The sequence below is a fragment of the Peromyscus maniculatus genome, chromosome 1 (genome assembly GCF_049852395.1).
Source record: "Peromyscus maniculatus bairdii isolate BWxNUB_F1_BW_parent chromosome 1, HU_Pman_BW_mat_3.1, whole genome shotgun sequence".
Classification (NCBI taxonomy): Eukaryota; Metazoa; Chordata; class Mammalia; order Rodentia; family Cricetidae; genus Peromyscus; species Peromyscus maniculatus.
The window spans coordinates 9,393,297-9,419,566 of NC_134852.1; the positions used below are offsets into that span (position 1 = coordinate 9,393,297).

General features: G+C 38.0%; 1 protein-coding gene across 1 annotated transcript in view; it reads left to right on the forward strand.

The window, feature by feature from the left end:
* Positions 1-26,270, forward strand: part of LOC102920417 (killer cell immunoglobulin-like receptor 3DL1) — a 69,545-nt gene that overhangs the window by 22,367 nt on the left and 20,908 nt on the right. Inside the window, exon 3 of the mRNA XM_076563441.1 lies at positions 6,496-6,617. Coding sequence (XP_076419556.1) covers positions 6,496-6,617 — 122 coding nt within the window. The remainder of the gene's footprint in view (positions 1-6,495; positions 6,618-26,270) is intronic.

Genomic DNA, 26,270 nt, shown 5'->3' on the forward strand with positions numbered 1-26,270 from the left:
TGACATCTTTGGCTCCTACAATTCTTCCTTCCCCCTCTTATTTGAGCTTCCTGGAGCACTGCCTAATGTTTAGCTGTGGGTCTCTGCATCTGCTCCCATCTGTTGATATATCTGGTTTGATGTTGAGGTCTTTGATCCACTTAGACTTTAGTTTTGAAGGGTAATAGATATCCATCCATTTGCATTCTTCTGCATGTAGACATCCAGTTAGACCATTAGTTGAAGATGCTTTCTTTTTTCCATTGTATATTTCTGTCTTCTTTATCAAAATCAGGTGTTCATAGCTTTACAGATTGATATTTTGGGTCTTCAATTACATTCTATTGATCAACCTCTATTTCTTTTCTTTTTTTCTTTTTTTGTTTTTTTAAGTCAGTGTTTATCTGTGTAGTTTTGGTACAAATTGCATACATTCAGAGAAAGTTGGCAGCCTTGTGTTTTTCCTGATTTTAGTGGAATTGCATTTAATTTCCTTCCTTTTAATTTGATGTTGTCTAAAGGCCTTCTTGATATTGCTTTTGTTATATTTAAGTATATTCCTTGTATCCCTGATATCCCTTTATCATGTAGCTATATTAGATTAATTTCAAAGTCTTTTTTAATATCTAATAAGAAAGTTATGTGGATTTTTTGCAGAGTTATATGGTGGATTACATTGACAGGTTTTCATATATTGAAACACCCCTACATCTCTGTGATGGAGCCTACTTGATCACTGTGGATGACCTTTTTGATATATTCTTGGATGTATTTTGCTAGTATTTAATGGAATATTTTTGCATCAATGGTCATGAGGGAGATTGGCCTGTAATTATATTTTTATTGAATCTTGCTATGGTTTAGGTATCAGAATTACTGTGCTTTCATAAAGTGAAGCAGTGTTACTTCTGTTTCTAAGATTAATTTAAGGAATATTGGCATTAGCTCTTCTTAAGTCTGGAAGAATTCTTCACTAGAATCTACTGACTCTGTACTTTTTCTTGGGGAAAATTTTACGGAGAACTTCTGTTTCCTTAGGGGTTATAGGGCTATGTATATTGTTTACCAGACCTTTATTTTACTTTTGGAAAGTGGTAAATAATGAGAAAATTATTCATTTCTTTTAGATTTTTTAGTTTTGTGGATTACAGGTTCTTAATGTGTGCGCCAATGATGCCTTTGATATCTTAGATGTCTGTTGTTATGTCCCACATTTCATTTCTGATTTTGTTAATTTGTATATTCTCTGCCTGGCTTATAGTTAGTTTGGATTAGGTGGTGTAGCTGAAAGGTTTCCCCAGCCCAGCCTCACGGACCCCACAGCCGCTTATAAAATAATCACTTAAACTCAGCTCATTTCTATAATCTTTTTGTCACCATGTGCTCTGTGACTTTACATGTGTGCCATTACATGCTGCTTGCCGGACTGCAAGCTGTCATCTCCTGACTCAGCTTTCCTCTTCTCAGAATATTCCCTCCCTGCTTATTCCACTTATACTTCCGCCTGGCTACTGGCCAATCAGCATTTATTTATCAACCAATCGGAGCAACAGATATTCACAGCATACAGAACATCCCACAGCAAGGTGTTGTCCATTGTGTTGATTTTCTGAAGAACGAACTGTTTATTTTACTGATTCTTTATATTATTGTCTTTGTTTCTCTTTTGTTGATTTCAGCCCACAGTTAGATTATTTCCTGCTGTCTTAGATGTGTTTGCTATTTTTTGTTCTTGAACTTTCAGGTGTGTGGTTAAGTTGCTAATATGAGATCTCTTTAGGTTATATATGTAGGCACTTAAAGTTATGAACTTTTATCTTAGTATTGTTCTCATTGTGTCCCATTGGTTTGGGTACATTGGGCATTCATTTTCATTGAACTGTGTAATGTTTTTCATTTCTTTCTTAACTTGATCTTGACCCAGTTTACATTCAGTATAGGGTTCTTAACTTTCTATGAGTTTGTAGACTTTCTTTTGTTTCTGTTTCCTAGAATTCCTGCTTCAATCTGTAGTGGTCTGATATAATACAGGGGTTATTTCAATTTTCTTGTATCTGTAGAAACTTATTCTGTGAAAGAGTATGTGGTCAATTTTTGAAAAATAAAATCATGAGGTGCTGAGAAGAAGGTTTATGCTTTAGCATTTGGGTCATATGTGATGTAGATAGCTATTTTGTTCATTTAGGACATCATGTCTGTTAGCTCAAGTATTTCTCTGTTTAGTTTCTTCCAATAAGACCACAGCAACCCCAACAAGGCCCCTCCTCCTAATGGCCCACTCCCTTTCAGGCCATGGCCTTTCACGTCACCACAGAAGTCCATTTTGTTAGATATTAGAATGGCTAACCCAGCCTGCTTCTTATATCCCTTTGCTTAGAATTTCTTTGACCAGTGCTTTATTCTGAGATATTGAGGTGATGTTTACCTTTGATATTAGTGGTGTCTCTTGTATGCAACAGAAGGTTGGGTCCTGTTTTTGCAACATTCTCATAGTCTGGATCTCTTTAATAAGGAACAGTCTCTGGCTAGGGTCTATGATGGTTGCAAGATGTCCACCAGAGCTGTGTGGTAGTATAGCTTGGAGTCTACATAGTCATGAATACAGAGAGTAGCTATTGTCTCATTCCTCAGGATGCAGATAAATTAACAAGATTCATGGGCTGGCCACTATGAGTCCAAATCCATTCTAAATACAAATAAACAAGATGCTGAGTTATACTAGACTTCCTATATTTCACATAAAAGGAGACTCCAAATGATGGAGGAAGTATCTATCAGCCTCTAATTTATGACATTTAGTATAGAAAAATGAGCCTGTATAAACTCTGTGAATGAAAATTTTTACAAAAGTTCATGAGGGCAAAGTAGTTCAAAAGACTCATTCCTCATCATTGTTCTTGATCTTCTCAGTTCTGTGGTCCTGGGGGCTATCTCTCCATCATCCATGAGTTTTGGAATATTCATGATATACTTATAATCTGAATATTGTTAGATTTCTAGAGTTGGTGAATCAAGAGCTGTCATTTTCTGCTCCCTTGCTGGCATCAATTGTGATCTATCATCTCAATCACACTAACATTTCCTTCTACACTTTGGGTGTAATTTCTTCTTAAATTATAATATTTTCATGATGAAACTTACTGCATGATTCCAAACTCAAAATTCTCTTTTAGAATATCTTAACATGACAGATATATCATATATATGGTAGGTTCGATAACACTTACAGTCTTTGTCTTAGGGTTTCTATTGTTGTGAAGAGACACCATCACCATGGAAAATCTAATAAAAGGAAACATCTGATTGGGGCTGACTTACAGTTTAGAGTTTTAGTCCACTAAAATCATGGTAGAGAACCTAGCAGTGTGTAGGTAATCAAGATGATGATGCTAGAGAAGGAGCAGAGAATTCTTCGTTTTGATCCACTGGCAGCAGACTGAGACTGTGTTTCACACTGTTAATAGCTTGAGCATAAGAGTCCACAAAATGTGCCTCCACAGTGAAATACTTCCTCCACCAAGGCCACACCTACTCCAATGAGGCCATACCTCCTATTAGTGATATTCCTTATGTGCCATGCAATTAAACAGATGAGTCTATGTGGACCATAACTATTCTAAAAACCACAGTCTCTCACACTCATCACTTCAAAATGACCCTATTGTGTATAACACATACAAACTGACTCACCTCATGAAAGAAATCCATAGCAGAGCAAACAGTGATTGCACCAAAGCGTAACTCTATGAATCGATGGGTTTACTAAGTTACTGATAGCAGTGTGGATGAGGGGTTACTCACAGAAGCAAGGGTGACTCCAACCTTACTTAAAGCACACCCCAAAATGAGGGATTATCATGAAGCCAAAACCCTGGCGCTCAGTGCACAACTTGCAGGCAGACCAACAGGTCTTAGACATTAGCACTCAGAGCTCAGCTGGTCCAGGGTCTCACTCTTTCTACAGAGCTGGGAAGGGCCACCGATAAATGTTGAATGTTTCACCTCTCCATGACAGAGAAAGTTTGTTTACTTTCTGAATCTCCTGAACATCTCAGCCTCTTACATTGAAGAGAAAAGTGTTATACAATGGAACTCAACGAAGAGAAAATTGGAGTCTCAGCTCTCAGGGATGAAGGAGCATCATTAAATATTTTCTCTGTGCATTTCTCTGCAGGGAGTCATAACAAGCCTTCACTCTCTGCCTGGCCAAGCCATATTGTTCCTTTGGGACAGCGTGTGGAACTTCAATGTGACTCTCATATTAACTATTACACATTCAAGTTGTACAAAGAACATGGTAATCCTATCCCTCAGATCCAGGGAAGACCATTACAGAAGAAATTTGCCTTGAATCCTGTGACATCAGCACATGCAGGGACATACAGATGCCATGGTTTTGATTCTCATTACCCTTTTAAAATTTTAGCAATAAGTGACCCTGTGGAAATCATAATTTCAGGTTAGAATGATGTTTTGAGTGCCTTTCATTTCCTAAATATCCCAACCCTGAAATTTTCAGAAACAGTGTTAGTAAGAGATTTGGACATATAAAGGAATATTCAACACAGAGAAATATATAATGTTCTGGGCATAATAAGATATACAAGGTCATGCATTTTTCTAGTCCCTAAGGCTTCCTGTGTGTTAAATAAGTTAAGGAAAAGTTGGGCTGGAAGATGGAACTCAGATCTTAACAAGTTGATATCAGGATGCAAGAATATCCTGAATTATTCTAGGTCTGTAGAACTACAAAATTTGATATAACAAAATAGGGAAAAATCCAGTTGTGGGAAAAACAAGCATCATGAGTGAGACACCCTGTCTCAAACTCTGAACAAGGAGGAAGGGTCATAGTGCCAAGGAATGCATGAAGCTTTAGAAGTTGGAAGGTAAAAATGGACACTTTCCTAGGGATTTCAGTAGTTACTATCTCTGAAGAAACCTGATTTATGTCATTTAGTCTTCTCAGAATTCTGATCCCCACAATACTTGTATTCATTTTAACAATGAAATTTGTGGTAATTTGTTATGTTAGCAATTGGAAAATAATATAGGAACTCAAGTCAAGAGCAAATTTAGAAGCATGGAAGGGATGCTCTAAGAGCAGTAAAGTCAGGATGCTAATTCATCAACATGTTTGGGAGGAAATAATGCTTTTGATTCTGGATCAGGAATGCCTTATAGCAATTTGAACCATGCATAGGCCTAGAAGTGTTTTAATAAAACACTTGTTATTAATGAATCCTTATGCCTTCACACAGATGGAAACCCAGAAAGGACTATGAATTAGTAAACATGGAATGTGTGCTAAGAGAAAAACTAAAAAAAGACAGAAGCCTGAATGGAAACTTTGAAAGTAGAGATGGAAAAATTATAGCAGATGTTAAATATGCCAAAACAAAGCTTGTCACACACATGATATGCCTGGTTCTCTTGGTAGAAATATTATAAAGGTAGAAGCAAAAACCAAATTCTGAACTAAGTGCTTGGGAAGTAGATGACAGATCACACTTGAGCAGTACACACACTAAGAGTAACAATAGAGGGAAGATCACCATAGTATTGTTCAAGAGAAATATATATATATATGGAATATTCTGTACTTTGAAAAGAGAGACTAATTAACACAGATGTGTAAACAGATACAAGACCTACAAAGAAAAATAGAATGATATTAGATTCTAGATTTTTATCATATATAGGATGACAAAGTAATAGGTCATGAAATTAGCAAGTGACCATGAGAAGAAAAGTTTAATAGAGAGAGGTGGGAAATAAATGAAAGACATATGACATGGAATAGGAAATGGGAGTAAAGAGATCAGCAATGCTGTACAAGGAATGGAAGAGGGAGAAAAATGAACAAAAGGAGCTGTATGAGGATGTCATAATGAAGACTCTTACTTGGTATGCTAATTAAAACAAAATCATGAGTAAATCTAATTGAGCCCATTGACTTGCACAACAACTGGAAAAATTGAAATATAGAGAAGACCAATTAGTAAAATGAATGTGATTATTGGAAGTAGAAGGGCAATAAAGAATACTAGCCTTAATATAGTTAATATTATACATCTATAATTATATATGTAACAATAATTTTTAAAACACTAAATGATATATAGTTCAATTTCAAAACCTAAAACAAGCATAAAAATATATTATGCATGCATATGAATATTTCATTATGAAGGTTATTGCTAGATAAAATTAATTATGCTCATAAAAACAAACTTTAAAATACAGATGGAATGAACCCATGCAAATAGAGGCAGAAAATATCATTAAGCAAACATTGGCAAAAATATTTGAGTCCAGAGTGAGGTCATAGACTAAAGATTGTAACATAAAAATAAAGAGAGAGAAGGAGAGGAAGAGAGGAGAAAAGAAAGGGAGAAATAGAGAGAGGGAGATGGTAAGAGGCAGAGAGATATCAAAGAAATAGATACAGGCAGAGGGAACACTGAGGAGAGAATGAACACTGGTAACTAACTGTCTCTTCCTCTTTTCTTCCAGGTTTATACAAGAAACCTTCTCTGTCAGTCCTGATGGGTCCTATGGTGATGTCAGGAGAGAACATGACCTTGTCCTGTGTCTCTGCCCTTCAGTTTGACATGTTCCATTTGTCCCGGGAAGGGGTACCCAAGGGACATGGCCTTCCTTCAATCCTGAACCAAAATGGAACATTCCAGGCCAACTTCCATCTTGATCCTGTGGTCCAGGCAGGGAACTATAGATGCTATGGCTCTTTCAGGAACTCTTCCCAATTGTGGTCAACCCCAAGTGACTCCTTGTACCTTCCTGTCATAGGTAAGAGAACTTCATATATACCTCATACCGTGTGACTAATGAAATACTGAAGCCATGTCTCAGAATCCTCCAATTGATGATAGAGTGAAAGTAGCATTGGGAGCTACAAAGAAGGACTGCTATGAGTGCTAATGTCACATGTGTGTGTGTGTGTTTTACATTTATATATATGTGTATACATATGTGATATATGTGTAAATGTATATATATGCATGTATTTATATGACATGTGTATATATACATGTGAATATGCATAAATTTAGATATACACATAACAATAATTTTCAATGAAAAGGAGGCTCTTAACTTAAGAGTGGTGTGGGGATATGAAAAAGCTTGGAGGAAGGGTTGCTGGGAGGAACTGGAGAGAGGAAAGGGAGGGGTGTAGATGTAACCAACCATCTTATTAAATAAGAAACACAAAACCAATGTAAAAGAGAAAGCCAAGAGTTCAGAGCTCAGAGCTAAAATCTCACCCTTCCTCCTGAAGTGGTTCCAGCTTCCCGAAAGAGCGCTATTTCCCTGTGTCTAAGTCGTTTCATAGTCATTCTGCCTTCTCATTGGTGGTAAAACCAAACACGTGACTGCCTTGTCACTGTCTGTATGTACAACCCCCAGGTCTTTAAGGCATATGTCTCCAATGCTGGCTGTATCCCTGAACACACAGAGATCTATGGAATTAAAGGCATGTGCCACCACCGCCACACTCTTGCTATGGCTCTAATAGCTCTGACCCCTGGGTAACTTTATTTATTAACATACAATCAAAATCACATTTCAGTACAATTAAAATAGCACCACATTTCCCCTTTTCTATTTTAATAAAAAGAAAAAAACAAAAGGTTATATCTAACAAAAGAAAAACTATATACAAAAGTACAATAACTATATACAATATATACAAGTAATAAATACCTAAACAGGTATTTGACAAATCAGAGAAAATAATTCCATTATCTATCCTATTTTGGTAAATCCAAGATGTATCTAATGCACTTTCTATCCTAATTAATTTTCAACTATAGCTAACTAATCTTCAACCATAACTAACTAATCTTCAACTCCCTCAGAGACCCAAGAAGGAAATAATATTAGCTAACAAAAATAAAAACAGAAAGTGCATGCAAGCAACTTCCAAAAAAATTGTGAGTTGACAGAAACAGTCAGCTGCCTGGACAGTCACCTGAGGTTTCTCCACAGTGTTGGGGCATCATCTTGAGCCTAAAGGCTTAGTGTATCTGACAGACTCATTTGTGAAGTAGGATATACATAAGGTCAACAGTTCAACCTCACATTGGGTGAGAGCAGTCCATGTACCCGAAACATGAATTCCACTAGAGTCCTGTCATGATTCAGGATTTTAAATTCTGGAAATTTTTGACAGTTTTTTAATTCAGCTGTCCATTCTTCTTGGCTGTGTATATATGGCTTCATCTCAGCATCCCCTTCTTCTCCACATCCCTCTATTAAATGCCAGTCTACTGTTGAGAGGCGTGAGCATTCAGCTGCTGTTCCATTGCACAACAGAAGCCATCAGCCCTCTGCCTGTTAAGCTGCCTTCAAAGAAAAGGACACTGTACCTTTTCTCGATTGTGAAGGCCATTTCAGGGATGGGGCCATATTGTCCTGGCCTCAGAAGATGCCTTTTGATAAAGCCATAACCACACTTGTTTTTACAAGAATCTGTAGTCCTTTGTTTCATGTTCTGTCTGTCCATTTTGTCCTATTGATTTGTGGATACTTTGTTGTCCAGTGGCTAACATTTGCCACAATGAAAGTTGACCCCATATGCAGTTTCTTCAATGCCCATATTTCCTCTGAAGTAGATTGGTACAGCCAGGAGCCGACATGTCTCAAAAAAGAAAAATTTTCTAAGTTATTAAAACATTTTAAATGCCATATTCTGTAGATCTCTGAAGGGTTTGAAGATGACCTGTCTAAAACATCTCTGCTCAATTTTTAAAACATATCTAATATGACTACAAGTTCTATTGTAATGTCTAACTACTAACTTTCATTTCTTTATATCATAATAGTTGGTAATACTAACATTCAAGGAACAGACAATTGCATTACAATGTTAAATGAATGGTATGAATACAATTAGAAATATACATATAGCATTTTCTAACAATATCAGTTTCAAATTTGTATACAATATAAAACAATCCAATCCAATGTAAAGTATTTAAAACTAGTAATTGTCTTTTTTCTTTCTTCTTTTTTTTAAACAAGAACATTAAATCTAATCTCCTTTGCATAGCCTTTTTCCCTAACCCTTGACAACAACTTGTAACCAACCCCCCTATACATTGAAAATTATTCCAGAACCAAAACCCATTAAAAAGACCAAAAACCACCCGCCCCACACCACCTCTTTGGGAATGTGGGCATCGTATTCTTAAAATTGCTTCCTGCTGGGTATGGACGAAGTTTTCTTTTTCCTGAAAGAAAAATTTTAGGTTAATTGTCAAATTCTAGGAAAGGTAACTATATCCTTCATTATCCAGTCTGTGTATAATGCCAAAGTTCAGGGTTTATCTCGTCTTTATTCAAGTAGTCTTTGAGAATGGATCATCTCAGCTAGCCATCTTGAAATTGCCCTGAGCACCACAAAGACTTGCTCTGAGCACTACAAACTCAAAAGCTGATCTGTAGATGATGTTTGTCAACTTAGTGATATTATTATTGTCCACGTGGAATCGTTGTTCTTGTGGGGCCACATCTTCTTTCTGGAGACTTCAGTTGATGTTAGGCCTGGTGTGATTTCCTGCAGAAAACTGATAAGAGACTCGAACACAAAGACATATATATGCAGCTAATTGAAGCCTTTTTTCTAGAATTAGTTAGTACACTATATAACCATTCATATCTTAACAAAGCTTAATATATATATATATATATATATATATATATATATATATTAATCTTGTAAATTTTGATATAAAATTCATACTTTAAGAAAAGTTTAAAGAATCAGAATAGAATCAAAGAGGTGAGATTAGTAAAAGAATAGTCCCTTAATTAATTTGGCTTTTGTCCTGTCCCATAGCAGAAGATGGCTCTTTTATTCTGGCATGATACAGGGAGTTTGCATTTTCCTTTTAACAACATGCTTGAGTTTAAAGAAGGAGAGAGCCATTCTCCAACTCCAAAGTCAGCTTTAAATTTTAATTGAACTGGGACTATTAGAAGACCAATAGCGTTAAATCTTTAGAGAAAAGCAGAAACAAACATTTAGGAAGACATAAAATTTTTTAGATAATATATACACATATGCCGTTTCACTCTGTTTCTTGGGATAGATGATTTGTCCCTTTTCTTCAGTTGTCTCATTTGTCCAGTGTTCTTCAGATTCCTTAACCTTCATTCTCCTAAAAGACAAAAACAAAAACGTTTCCCCAAGGCTAATTTTGGGGATGTTCCTTTTTGGCAAGTTATTATCTGATTAAATGAAAAGGCATGTGTTACTGGTACAAGTTAGTTTAAATTGGATGTTCATGCTGGCTAATGAACTATCACCTCCTCTAATTAAGATGTCTCTCTTGTTCAAATTGAACCTTTATCAATTTTGATGGTACCCACAGCTTATCTTCTCCTGTAGAAACAAAAGCAAAACCTCGTCCCCAATGTAATACATACCCTGGTTTCCATTCTGATGTCAGCACATCCTTAAATTATATAGGCTGATTTAATTCTGTAGTTTTTTCTATTATCCAATGTCTCTCTGAAGCTGTTGTTCCCTTCTCATTGGCATTCAGAAAATTCAAAGTTAGAAGAGCATTATGCAGTCTATTTCTGGGGGTTTTTGTTACCATTTCTGTTTATTTAGCATATCCTTTAGAGTTCTGTTTGATCTTTCTATAACTGCTTGACCTGTAGGATTATGTGGTATGCCTGTAATATGCTTTATATTGTAATAAGCAAAAAACTGTTTCATTTTAACAGAGACATATGATGGAGCATTGTCAGTTTTGATTTGTGCAGGTATACCCATGATGGCCATAACTTCTAGCAAATGAGTGATTACAGAATCAGCTTTTTCAGAACTCAAAGCAGTTGCCCATTGAAATCCTGAATAAGTATTGATGGTGTGGTGTACATATTTCAGTTTTCCAAATTCTGCAAAGTGAAACACATCCAGCTGCCAGATTTCATTTCTCTGAGTACCCTTTGGGTTACATCCTGCTGGTAGTGGCATTTGATTGTAGAAGGAACAAGTAGGACATTTCTTTACTATTTCTTTGGCTTGTTGCCAGGTTATGGAAAAATCCTTTTTTAAACCTTTACTATTGACATGATGTTTTTTATGAAATTCTGAGGCCTCCAGCACATTTCCTATCAATAATTTATCAATCTCATCATTGCCTTGTGCTAGAGGGCCTGGCAGACCAGTATGGGATCAAATGTGAGTTATATATAAAGGATGATTCCTTTTCCTGATTGTATCTTGTAATTGAATAAATAGTGAAGTTAATTCTGAAGCATCAGGGATAAATTCTGCAGTCTCAATATGTAACACCACTCTTTCAGCATACTGAGAGTCAGTTACTATGTTGAGAGGTTCTGAAAAATCCATTAATACCAACAGAATAGTATACAATTCTGATTTTTGAACTGAATAATACAGACTTTGAACCACTTTACTTAAATTTTCTGATTTGTAACCTGCCTTTCCTTGTTTTTTGGCATCTGTATAAAAGGTAAGAACTCCAGATATGGGTTTTTGCCATACAATTCGAGGCAAGATCCAATCAGCTCTCTTTATAAGATCAATTCTATCGCTTTTGGGATATTTGCTGTTAATTTCTCCCAAAAAATTACTTCAAGCTCTTTGCCAAGGTTCATTTTCAGTCCATAATTTTTCAATGTCCTCCTTAGTTAATGGTATGACAATTTCTGCTGGGTCTATTCCTGCTAATTGACGAAGTCTCGATTTTCCTTTGCAAATCAAGTCAGAGATTTTTTCCACATAAGTTTTTAAATTTTATTTGGTATATTTGGTAAAAAATATCCATTCCAATATAATATCTTCCCTCGGCATTAATATTCCAGTAAGAGAATGCCTAGAAGGTAAAATAACCAAAATGCAACCCAGCTTTGGATCAATACTATCCACATGCCCTTCATGCACTTTCTTTTCTACCAAAGCCAATTTTTTCTCAGTTTCAGGTGATAATTCTCTTGGACTATTTAAGTCCTTGTCACCTTCTAAGGTTTTGAACAAATTAGTCAGTTCATCATTTTTTACCCCAACAATAGTTAATAGATGAGAAATATCTCCAAATGATCTTTGAAAGTCATTAAGAGTCTGTAGTCTATCTCTCCTAATTTGCACCTTTTGGGGTCTAATTTTTTGTAGCTCTATTTTATATCCTAAATAATTAATAGAATCGCCTCTTTGTATCTTTTCAGGTGCAATTTGTAATCCCCAGCAAGGCAGAATTTTCTTTACTTCTTCAAACATTCCTTCTAAAGTATCTGCATTTGAATCAGGTAGTAAAATATCATCCATATAATGATAAATTATAGATTTAAGAAATTTTTTGCATATCACTTCCAATGGCTGTTGTACAAAATATTGGCACAGAGTTGGGCTATTCAACATTCCCTGTGGGAGGACCCTCCATTGAAATCTTTTAACCGGTTGAGAATTATTATAAGTAGCCCATTGGCTGAATTACTTTGTTAATTGCTCTAAGGTCTGTTACCATTCTCCATTTACCAGATTTCTTTTTAATAACAAATACAGGAGAATTACAAGTCTCGACTCCACAGGTTCATAGCTATGTTAGCCACATATGGTTTTAATTTTCCTCTCTGTCCTTCTGGACCTATACATTTGAGCCATCTTGCACTCTGTTTCACCTGAGATAATGTCCCAGTTCCTAACAGTTGAACATTTACCTCCTGAAGAGGCCAAGTTGGATGCCAAAATTCTGGTGCATATATGGTAAAGTCCACACCTGTGTCTACCAGACGAGACAACAAAACACCATTTTTTAAAGATTTTATTTATTTATTATATATACAGAAGAGGGTGCCAGATCTCATTACAGATGGTTGTGAGCCACCATGTGGTTGCTGGGAATTGAACTCAGGACCTCTGGAAGAGCAGTTAGTGCCCTTAACCTCTAAGCCATCTCTCCAGCCCCCATTTTTTTTTATCATTAATTTTGGTCTTTGTTCATTAATAGAAGTTTGCCAAAAATTCTCTTTATGTTTTCTCCTGAATTTTCTATTCTCTCTGTTTCATCATCCTGACCAGCATGATTTATTCCAGTAGGCATTTGGTTATTTAATCGCTCAGAGCAGGGATTTCCTCTATGGCTGCAGGAAAGGTTTGAACTGGATTTGCTATGGGGGCCTGCATGAGGCCCCTCTGGGAGTTTCCCAAAGACTGAGGCAAAGGATTACCCTGTCTGTCCTTTGTTGATCTACATTCCTTGGTCCAGTGTTTTCCCTTACCACACCTTCTGCATACTCCAGAAGGAAGGGGCATTCTGTTGCCCTTGTTCCTTGAAGAAACATTGTTTCTAGGAATGACCTGTTTATAGTCCCTTTCCAAATGTCCTTGTTTTCCACATACAAAACATCTAACATTCCTCAAACCCTTTTAAATTGCTTCTCCTACCCACATATCATCATGCTCATCAGCCTCAACATTAACTGTGTCTCTAATCCAATCTTCCAAAGGTGCAGATCTTGCCCTTAATGGCCTGATTATTCTTTTGCATGCGGCAATCGCATTCTCAAAGGCCAAAGATTCAATTATTGCCTTACTAGCTTCTGAATCCGAGACCATTCTCTTTACTGCTGAAGCCAGTCTTTGTAAAAAAAATCTGTAATAGATTCTTTTGGGCCTTGCATAACCTTTGCAAATGACTCAGATTTTTTTTCCTGGTTCCTCAACTCTGTCCCATGCATTCAAGGCTGCCGTTTGAAATAAAATAAGGGTTTGGACATCATAAAAACATTGTGTTTGTACTGAAGCATATTGGCCTTCACCAATAAGCTGATCCTGGCAAACTTGTATTCCTTTATCCCTCCATTGTTTTTCGATGCTTTTAGCCTCATCCTTGAACCACGTTAGAAATTGAAGTCTCTGGCTGGGTTCCAGAACAGCTTGTGCCAGGTCCCGCCAGTCCTGTGGTACAATCCTATTATATGTTGACCAAGAGTTTAACATTTGCTTTACATATGGGGAATGCATGCCATAAGATACTATTGCCTCCTTAAACCTTTTTAAATCCAACATTTCAATTGGAGCCCAAATATGTTGTGTAGTCATTTGATCAGGCACCTGCTGTACAGTTACAGGATAAATTAAGGGTGACTGTGTGAAAACAGGCTTTCTTTCTGTAACCTTATGATCCAAACTTGAAACAACTTCACTGTTAATTTCTTCTCTCTTAATTTTTACAAGTTTAACAAGTTTTTCTAAAGCTGTCATCCTGGCACTTAAATCAACTATCTTTTATCTTTTTAAATAGTAAAATGAGGATAAGCATAGTGATTAACTGCATAATTCCAACACTACTAATCTTCTAATATAGTTGTTCCATTGTCAGACTGCCTAAAATTTCAAACAAAACCCAATTTTCTTCCAATGTACACATAAAACCCATTTTTTTAACGTGGAAAAAAATTCTCTTTTAAATAGTTTCCTTTAAAATATCTGATATGTTATGACTCACCAAATCTGCCTAGAACAGTAGAAATCCGAAGAAATTTCAAAACAGCCAGCTAGTGTCCGACGTGTAAATCCAGAGAGAGAGAGAGAGAGAGAGAGAGAGAGAGAGAGAGAGGGAGAAAGCACGCAAGAAAGCGTAGCTGGTTAAAGCTTAAATCCAGCCACATGTTCCCTCTTGAGCCGAGTCAAGGCTTGGCTCTGGCTTCCTTAAGCTCCGACCACATGCGTTGGCTTTACAGGCGGGCTTTCAGCAGGGCAGGCCTGAGTTGTTTGTAGCACCAGCTTTAAGCAAGCAGGCTTTAAGCAAGCAGCTCACAGTTAGTCCAGCCTGAGGCCAAGCAGACCTAGGCGCGGGCTAGGAAGTCAACCGCCCGGCCTGCCGCCCTTGTGGGAAAGCGGACCTGCCGCCAAGCCAAGCAGTTTTTAATGTATTCTTGTCACGTTGGGAGCCAGATGTAAATGTAACCAACCGTCTTATTAAATAAGAAACACAGAACCAATGTAAAAGAGAAAGCCAAGAGATAAGAACTCAGAGCTAAAATCTCACCCTTCCTCCTGCAGTGGTTCCAGCTTCCCGAAAGAAAGTTATTTCCCTGTGTCTAAGTCGTTTCATAGTCATTCTGCCTTCACATTGGTTGTAAACCCAAACACGTGACTGCCTCATCACTGTCTGTATGTACAGCCCCCCAGGTCTTAAAGGCATATGTCTCCAATGCTGGCTGTATCACTGAACACACAGAGATCTATGGGATTAAAGGCGTGCGCCAAAACCGCCACACTCTGTCTATGGCTCTAATAGCTCTGATCCCCGGGTAACTTTCTTTATTAACATACAATCAAAATCACATTTCAGTACAGTTAGAATACCACCACAGGGGGAAAAGGGAAAGAATTATATTTCAATTGAAAACTTTTTGGGGAAAAAAAAACATGGAATTGGGGACTTGGTAGCAGGTTAAAAAATAACAGAAAGGAGTCTCCCAAAAACTATTTATATGACTTTGCATCCACACTGGGATAGTTATGTATAGAGGCAGATATAAAAATTGGTCTGACCACACTCATTAAGAATGAGGTTCATCGCCTTGGCATAGGAGATCACTTCCTAAATATAACACCAGTAGCGCAGACACTGAGACAAACAATCAATCAATGGGACCTCTTGAAACTGAGAAGCTTTTGTAGAGCAAAGGATACGGTCAACAAGGCAAAGCGACAACCTACAGAATGGGAAAAGATCTTCACCAACCCCACATCTGACAGAGGACTGATATCCAGAATATATAAGGAACTCAAGAAATTAGACATCAAAAGGACCAACAGTCCAATTGAGAAATGGGCTTTAGAACTAAACAGAGAATTCTCAACAGAGGAATCCCAAATGGCTGAAAGACATTTAAGGAATTGCTCAACTTCCCTAATCATCAGGGAAATGCAAATCAAGACAACTCTGAGATACCACCTTACACCTGTCAGAGTGGCTAAGATCAAAAACACTGAAGACACTTTATGCTGGAGAGGATGTGGAACTAGGGGAACTCTCCTCCACTGCTGGTGGGAATGCAAGCTTGTACAACCACTTTGGAAATCAATATGGCGCTTTCTTAGAAAATTGGGAATCAATCTCCCCCAAGACCCAGCTATACCACTCCTGGGCATATACCCAAGAAATGCTCAATCATACCACAAGAGCACTTGCTCAGCTATGTTCATATCAGCATTGTTTGTAATAGCCAAAACCTGGAAACAACCTAGATGCCCTTCAACTGAAGAATGGATAAATAAATTGTGGCACATATACACAATGGAATACTACTCAGCAGAGAAAAACAATGACATCACACGGTTTGCAGGCAAATGGATGGATCTAGAAAAAATCATCCTGAGTGAGGTAACCCAGACTCAGAAAGACAAATATGGTATGTACTCACTCATAGGAAGATGCTAGATGTGGAACAAGGATGACTAGATTGCTACTCACATCACCAGTGAGGCTACCTGGAAAACGGGACCCCAAAAAAAGACACGGAGAAATGGACGAGATCTACATGAATAGCCTGGTCATGAGTGGGAACAATGAAGGGCGACAGTCGAGGGAAAGAGTGGGAGATCCTAGCTGGATCAAGAAAAGAGAGGGAGAACAAGGAATAGGAGACCATGGTAAATGAAGACCACATGAGAAGGTGAGAAGGGGAGGAAGCAGAGAGCTAGGGAGGCCCACGGAGATCCACAAAGATACCCCCTCAAAAGACTGCTGGCAATGGTCGCGAGATGGCAGGAACCGACCTACTCTGGTGATGGGATGGCCAGACACCCAGATAGTGGTGCCATAAACCCCATCCAAGGACTGAGGAATCTGAAGGCAGACACCCACGGCTGGGCCCCTGGTGGAGCACTGGGAGTCTAATTAGTGAGTAAGAAGAGGGTTTATATGAGCGAGAATTGTTGAAGCCAAGGTTGGATAAAGCACCGGGACAAATAACCAAATGAATGGAAGCACAGGATCTATGAACCAAAGGCTGAGGGGCCCCCAACTGGATCAGGCCACCTGAACGGGTGAGACAGTCATTTGGCTTGATCTATTTGGGAGGCAGCTGCGCATTGGTGCCAGGTCCTGGGCTCGTTGCATGAGTTGGCTGTTTGAATCCTGGGACTTATGCAGGGACACTTGGCTCGGTCTGGGAGGGGGGAATGGACCTGCCTGGACTGAGTCTACCAGGTCAACCCCGGTCCTCGGGGGAGACCTTGATCTGGAGGAGGTGGGAATGGGGGGTGGGATGGGGGGAGGGGTGGGCGAGAGGGGGAGAACAGGGGATTCTGTGGCTATTATGTTGAACTGAATGGTGTTGTAAAATAATAATAATAATAATAAAAAAAAGATTATCATAAAAAAAAGAATGAGGTTCATATCATTATGGGAAGATCTGAGATGGAGCAGCCCCCTGAACTCTTGCTCACACAGATCTCACCACAGCATTCCTCTTGAATCATCACAACTTGAAATCCAAGGAGAAAGACAACACCCAGAAGCAATCCACTAAAAGTCATCCTATAACTCTACAGGCTCAGCACTAAGAGGTGGAGTGGGTGGTGGTCACTGTCCAAATTTACAAAACTTTCCTTAAGGGGAAGGCAGACAGCCTCTGATGAACATTCTCCCTCTCTTGTCCCCTTCTCTGGTTAACTCAACTTCTCTAGTTAACTTCACAGTTGCACAGAAGCAGACTCCAAAACTAGTGAGTAACTGATTCCTCTTCTCTATTGTGGAAACTTAGAGACCCAAAGCTCTTTGGTTTATTTTGATTTCAACTCCATCTTGACTCTGTATTCTTGTCATCATCATCTCCTCTCTCTGATTCTTGAACCCTTTAACATGAGATGTTATTTAGGAGCAGTATGGGAAATTTAATGACTATTCATCTCTAATTTCTGTACCTGAGACCTTGGTGAGTGAAAAGGAGAGTAAATTTTCTCCCTTCCCAGGATCAATAAAGTTCTCATTCTAGGTCTGTTCCTCTTGGAGTGGAGGTGATGGAGCCTGAAGAAGGAAACAAGTGAGCAGAAGGGAGGATTTTTATATAAAAATACTATTTCTGACAGAATAGCATTGACTTCCATTTTTCCCTACAAGAGAATTCAATGTCTAGTTCAAAGTGTTGTAGAAGTAGAAGTTGCAAAGCAGCTTAGCTGAGCACTGGTGTCAATCTCAGATGGAGAAACTGAACACGTGATTTACACATAGGGTCCTGCAGGTTTCTGCCAATGACACAATGAAAATATATCTTTGGATGTGTCATTTTCTGCTGGGCCATACTCAATTTATGAGTAACAACACTCCTAACACTGACTCTCCTCTGAATAATTACCAATTGTCTATAGTACCTTGGCAAGGGGTGGGACTTCATGTTCATCTACAGTCCCCATGCTAGGATTTTCTCTAACTTGAGCTTGCACTGGTCATGGAAATGCAGTCACAACCTCTTGTGGAGTTCATATATGTGTCTGCCATACTGTGTCCAGAGACACTTTCCTGTAGTTATTCATATATATGTATATAAGTACATATGTGTTTATTCCATATATGTGTGTGTGTTTGTGTGTGTGTGTGGTGTGTATTAAAATGAAATTCTCAGCAAGATATATGCATTATATATAAACATTACAATATATCAAGATATAAATACTATAACACATAATCAATCAAAGAAAAAGAGAATAACATCTTAAGAGTGGTGGGTAATATGAAAACTTGGAGTAAGGATACCTGGGATGTGCTGGAAAGATGCAAGGGAGAGTGAAGAGATATAATTTTATATCAATTAAAAACTTTTTTTAATAAAAGCAGATGAAGTTTGAGTAAGGATATCAGACTACAAAATAATAGACCAGGAGCATCCCAAACAGTCCTGACCTTGCTTGGCCAGACACACCAGGATATCTTATGCACATACAGATATAGAAAGTGGTCAGGAAAGACTCACAATGGATGAGATTGGGATGGGTTGGGTAGAGCAGAGATGGAGCATCCCTCCTGATATCTCTATCACTTAGATCTCTCTACAGTATTCCTATTGTCTCATCACATCTTGAAATCCGAGGACAGAGTATCAGCCTCTAAACAAACCATATGAAGGCCTCCTATGACACTGACAATCAGAACTAAGGGTGAAGTGGGTGCTGGTCACTGACCAACCTGAAAGGACTTTCCATAAGAGGAAGACAGACAGCATCATTAACCACCTCTCTCTATCTGTCTATCTATCTATCTATCTATCTATCTATCTATCTATCTATCTATCTATCTATCTATCTTTCTATCTACCTACCTATATATCTATCTACCTCCTGTTCCCATTACATAGTAAACTCATCCAAAAATTGTTCTTCCTGCAGAGAGCGAGACTCCAAAACTAGTGAATAAATTATATCTCTTTTCATGTAATACTGTAAATCTCTTGGGGCCATGTGCTGTGTCAGCTGCCTCACAGTTCTGTAAAGTTTGCCTAGTCACTTCTCTTCTCTGACTCTCAAACTCAGCAAAATCAGAAATTATTCACTGGCACCATGGAATCCATGGGGACTCTCAATCCCTAATGTCTTCACCTCAGTCCCCTGTAAGTGAACAGAAGGGGAAATTTGTCTCTCTTCGAAATAAAAGTGAAGTGATAATTCTTCTCTATAGTTCAGAAGAGGAATGATCTGGTCTGAAATAGGTAGGAAGCTTGTAGAACATTACTACCTCCCGAAGAGGAGGTGATGGGGACTGAAGGTGGAAACAAGTGAGCAGAAGGGAAGATTTTACATAAAATACTATTTCTGGTGCCAGGCAGTGGTGGCGCACGCCTTTAATCCCAGCACTCGGGAGGCAGAGGCAGGCAGATCTATATGAGTTCGAGGCCAGCCTGGGCTACCAAGTGAGTTCCAGGAAAGGCGCAAAGCTACACAGAGTAACCCTGTCTCGAAACCTCCCCCCCCCCAAAAAAAAATACTATTTCTGTCAGAATAGCCTTGACTTCACTTTTTCCTTTGGGAGAAGTTAATTTTGGTTCCGTGGTGTTGTAGATATATTATTTCCACAGGAGATTCAATGTACATTGATATGAATCTCAGTTAAGACACTGAACACGGGACCTTTACATTGTGTCCTGCCATTTTTCTGTCAGTGGCATAGGGGTGATGAGATGGAAAAGTTATGCACAATTCACATGAAATAGAATTACTTAGAAGTAAGCTTTAAGAGATAAAAATTGAGGTTTCAAGTTATTGGAGTCTATTGGTCAAGGAACTTTGCAAATGACAATGCATTGCATCAATACTTTCCTTCTGCACAGTGTTTCATGGAAGATGAAAGACAGCCCATCTTGGATTTTATACACTGAAGCCATAGGAACATGCAGCTAAACTATATGGCATTTGTAGTGTGGGCAGAAACAGAGCACAGGATATTCTGGAATGTTCCTCCTTACCTCCATTCATACCATATAGAGCACATGTTATATTTATTCTTAGAATTTCATGTGAGAAAATGAGAAAACAGTCATAGGACATATGCCAACTATAACCCTATTTCTTATTAATTGATTTGCATTAGTTTTTTTGAGAATTTCAACCAATAGGCTTTAATCATATACACCTCCTTACTCAAATCCTGTTGAACCTACACAACCCAGCTGTTATCTCTTTTGTCCATGAAGTTCAATTTGTGATGTCCATATATTCATGAATGTGTGACCTCTCATTGGAGCATGGTCCACTTACTTTTCACAACTCTCTTGAAACTGACTCTCCCAACAGTTATCATTTGCTTATAGCCTATTGTCTAAGGGTGGGACTTCATGTCCACAGCCTCAGTGCATGCTAGGATTTAGTCTATATTGCACATGAACTGTTCTTGTGCATGCTGTCACAACTGCATTTGAATTCATATGTGCAAATTCCTTCTTGTATCCAGTAGATACTATTTCATTTTCATTATCATAAACCTCATTCAGTCATTTTTGGTCCATCATTTTCACAAGTAAGACTGATTGTTTGTAGAATTAGATGTCATGTAAATGTCATATTTAGCGCCAAGGCACAGTCCTTTATGCTCTGCACTGTAGTGATATTTTGTTCCCCAAATATTGTGCACCTTAATAAACTCATCTGGGGTCAGAGAAAGGAACAACCACTAGATACAGAGGCCAGAAAATGGTGGCACACATACCTTTAATCCTGGCATTCTGGAGGCAGGGATCTGACTGGATCTCTGTGAGTTCAAGGCCACACTGGAAACAGACAGGAGTGGTAACAGCTTTTAATCCCAGGAAGTGATGGGAGAAAGCAGAAAGGCATATAAGGCGTGAGGACCAGGAACTAGAGCTGGTTAAGCTTGTAGACTTTGAGCAGCAGTTCAGCTGAGATTCATTTGGATGAGGACTCAGAAACTTCCAGTCTGAGGAAACAAGATCAGCTGAGGAATTGGCAAGGTGAGGAAGCTGTGGCTTGTTCTGCTTCTCTGATCTTCCAGCATTCACCCCAATACCTGACTCCAGGTTTGCTTTTTATTAATAAGATTATTTAAGATTCATGTTGCACTGCACTTTGGCTATTGTGGGTACCTGTATTGATCACCATATATTGCAAATATAAACTTCCCTGCTGAGGTTTGAGAGATGCATTAATATAGGGATCCAAATCGAAGTCATAGGAGCCAGTTTAATACTGTGTGCATTTAGCAGAATGAGAATAGTAGTTTCTTCATCAGGAATCTTGTCCTAAAGATTAATAATCTATTAGTTATCCATCTATCAATAAATGCTAGGCAATCTATTACAGGGATCTTATGATTGTCATCATATTTATTGCATTCATATGTTCCATCAGATAATCATGGGCTCCTGTATATTCTGATTAGACTGTCATTCTACATGATGGTTTTCGTGCTCATTTTCCTCATCCATTCTTGGTGCCATGCAAAAAGAAATGTACGTCAAGAAGAAGGCAGTGAGTGTCATCTGAGTAGCATGAGAAACTGAACCTGGAGGAATACAGGTGTGTGATCTTCATTTACTTGGCCTAGGACAGGGACAATGATGTGGGTCTTTGCAGAGGGAACAGCTGAGCCCTTGTTCTTTCCCTCAGCTCTCAGAGCAGTGATTAATTCTCCACGGTATATTCACATTCAAAGCAGACTAATATCTAGAAGAAGGTTTTATGAAAGAGAGAGCACTAAAGAGATAACTAGGAGCAAAGAGCAAGAAAGAGATGGGGCTGGAACATAGAGATACAGAACATCTGGTTCTCATGTGTGGGAGAATAGAAACCTTGGGTTTTACCATATCTCTCATTAATAAATTGGTATTTGAAATGAGCATGCACAGTGCTTTCTTAGGTGTTATTAATCACTCCTGTCCTCTAAAAATGCAGCATCAATGACCAAGGGTCTGAAGTGAAAAGAATCTGGAAGAGATAGGTCCTCATGAACTCACACTTCCCCATGAAGGGTATCCTACATCCCCTCATACTGCACAAGAATATGTTCATATAAAATCACTCAACATTTGCCTCTTTTTAGGACCCTGAAGGAAAATAAATGCAGAATGTGACATGCACAGAATTTGATCAGTGGATCTTCAAACAGCAATTTATCATGACCAGTTCCTCACAGCCCAAGGAAGCCTCCACATGTATCAGGGTGTTCATGGGAGTTTTGAAATTACAAGCTGAGATCAAAGATTGTTGGTACCCTATGAGTTCTCAAAGAAAGATATCAGGAATTCTTCTGTAAAGACCACAGCCCTTTTGGAAGCAAAATATGAATAGACACAGTGAAACAATTGCTGAAATCAAAGGATAGAATTATCTAACTTTGGTGCCATCTGTCATTGTTCTGAAATGGATCTGAATGTGGATTTCCTATATTTAAATGCTATGGTTCTTGCTTTTCCTTTGGAGAGAAATCAAACTATAAAGTGAAATTAGACTTGAAATGTTAAAGCCTGCTAAGGGTTCATTTTTGTAATTGCCTAGTCTTGAACAGCTTTAACAAAACTTCTATGCATGTTTCTGTAAATTAAAGTTCGCTTTGTGCCAGATGACCTTCTGTTTGCCTGAAGATAGAGTGTAATGTTAGGTACTCTGCCTTTAAAATCCCGATTGAGGTATCTTGGGGCTGCCTTTGAGAGCCCCCAGTCTCAAGTATATATCTGGTGTCAGTATGTGAATAAATGCCTTTGCTTTCTTAAAATTTATTAATGATCAGAGAGGTGAATCTCTGAGTGACCCCACACCCATAACACCATGATCCTGTAAGTAATCATAATAACCTTCTTTTTTCAATAACTTAGACCTGTCTGGAACATTTATTGGATCTGTCATTGGTGTCCTAACTGCTAGAGTCAAGAGATGAATGCTCATGTTTTACCAGAAATATTCTCACAACCTTTGTACACACTAAAAATCTTAAATTCGTTTTTTTGTTGCTGTGATAAAACCCCATCATCAAAAGCAAATTGAGGTAAAGGGTTTATTTGGCTAACATATCTTAAATATCCCAGGTCACAATCTATTGAGGGAAGCCAAGGCAGGAACATGGGTGAAAGAACTGAAGCAGATGCAATGAAGTTTCACCACATACTTGAATGTTCTTAATGGCTTGGTCAGCCTGCATTACTCTGCAATTTATGATGACCTGGCAAGAAGTGAAACTACTCACAGAGGTCTAGGCCTTCCCCCCATTAACCTTGAAACAAGAAAATTCCCAACAGATTGCCTCCAGGCAATTTGTGTGGATGCATATTCATAATTGATAGGCTCAAATGACCAATCTTATTTCAAACTATCAAAAATAAATAAATAAATAACTGGGACACTACCCCATATATTCTCTTCTGCATTTTCTTTGTTTTGATATATGATAAAATGTGTTTGTTAAATGAAAAACAAAAGCTGAAACAGATTGTCTTCTTGTCCTATATTATACTGATTTGAGGGTCAGTCAACTAATGTATCTCCTAGAAGCAGACATATAAGCCTTAGTAAGTACTTAATTTACAAAATGCCATTGCATAAAGAAATGTTGATAAATGATCCCAACTTATGCATCACTGCCGTGACATAATCTTTTGTACACTCTGAAGATGTTACTCTCATTGGTTTAATAAAAAGCAAACTGTCTAATAGCTAGGCAGGAATAGGTTAGGCAGTAGAACCAGACTGGGAGAACACTGGGAAGAAGGGCACAGTCACCATCTAGACAGAGAGAAAGTAGGATAGGGAGCAGAGAATAAGGGAAACTAAAGCCATTTAAAAGAAAGTAGATTTAAAAATATGGGTAAATTTAAGCTATGGGAACTACTTAGAAACAAACTTAAGCTATCTGCTGAGGTTTCATAATTAGTAAGTCTCCATCTGGTTTTTAGGGAGTTCACTACTGGCACAGAAACTTCTTCCTGCACATGGCAGAGCATGAGCATGATAGAGCCAACACAGTACAACCCAGTCTTATCTAAGTGTTGAGAACCTAAGCGAGATTCCCGGCTCTGATGTTTCTAGGTGTATGCTCCAGGGTAATTTTCTGAGACTCGGGTTTTACATTTATCATTTGGGGACCATAATATCTAACTATGATTATTGATGTGGGGAAAACATTCACAGTACTTGATTTTCATTATAGTGAAGTCCCTTATCAAAGGATTTTTGGCAAAATATTGAAACTTATTCAGGTCTTAAAATTAAGAGTGAATCTATACTAACAACTAGTGACTCATATCTGGACTTGATTTTCATAACTAGTAGTTTTCAATAACCCAAATCAAATGAGAAATCTGTGGTCAATCCATCCATTTATTTACAACTAATAAGTACATGTCACAATAGGTGATCTTTTCTAAACCTGTTTTAAATTTAAGAGATTTAACAAAACCAAATGTGTTTATGACTCAGATATTAGTCTGTTCAGTGCAGATAGAAAGAAGTATGATGTGCTCCATGCAATCCTATGATGACCAATGGGATAAGAAGCCCGTCATTTTATTTTATTTTATTTTATTTTATTTTATTTTATTTTATTGGTATAACTTTTTAATTTTTTTTCCTACCCACTGCAGTTTCCCCTTCTACTCTCCTCCTACCCTCTTACTTCCCATCTATCCTCCCACTGGTTTGAACAAAACATGGCACATGAAGGTGAGGCAGGATTCCAGCATTGTACCCTTATAACTCATTTAACAATGCAATGCAAATTTCTAGTCCTTGAAAGTTATTATTAGCAAATAAGTAGGATATAAAGAAATGCAAGTTAGTAGTTATTCATTACAATCAAATGTTTTTTTCTAAGAATAATCTCAACAGAAGAGCCCTCCCTGCTGGACCATGTAGAAGGAGTGGCAAAGGCAGACATTGCACCATTGAATGCAAATCAATAAGGGACAGTTGAAGTAACCCTTCACCATTCAGAAATGCCTTGAAGGGCATCTCACAGCCCCCATGTCAAATTGGCTTCAGTCATTTCCTGTCATCATGAAGGAAACTCCCTCTCATAGCAATTAAAAACCTAATGCCTACTGTAAAAACATCATATTGCTCTCAATAATAAAACAGCTTTCAAAAACAAAATGAATATTTCAAGTGAAAGTATAAATAAAAATTGATAATGATTAGATTTGAACAAGAAAATCCTCTTAATTAGCAGAGATGATAGTTCATCAAACAGCATGACAGTTCAATCTAAACTAATTTATATCACTAAAAAGTGATCTTCATTTGAGCAGATATAACTTGCCAAAAGGTAACCACCCATGTTAGGGCTTGGGCAGAATTTTGTTTTTGTCTTTCCAGGAAAATAATAGAATCATCTTGAAGAATTAAAAGACCTTTGGACAAATAAGCTCCAAAGAAGAAGAGAGAACTACCTGGAAAAAATTTAATATGATCTAATGTGATCTCTGAAGTCTCCAAAAGAAGGACAAGGCCCCAAAGCAATGATTCAAGCAGAACTATGACAATGCCACTAAGCTGATGAACACCACCCAAAGATCGGATTTGGACTGCAAACTGCTCAGGACAATTTCAGGATGACCAGCTGACATGATCCAGCCTCACAGGCTAATATGTCTGCTGTTTCCCATTATGAAAAGATTGGACAACAAATGATACAGCTAGCTCTTCCAGGACTTCACAATTAACCCAATTTCTTTACAGAATCCCCTAAAGATGCAGTCACACCCAGACAGTAGGAAGTAATCTTAAGAACACAACACCAACATTCCCAAGAAGTAGGCTGTGTGGTTGATTTGGTCTGTCAATA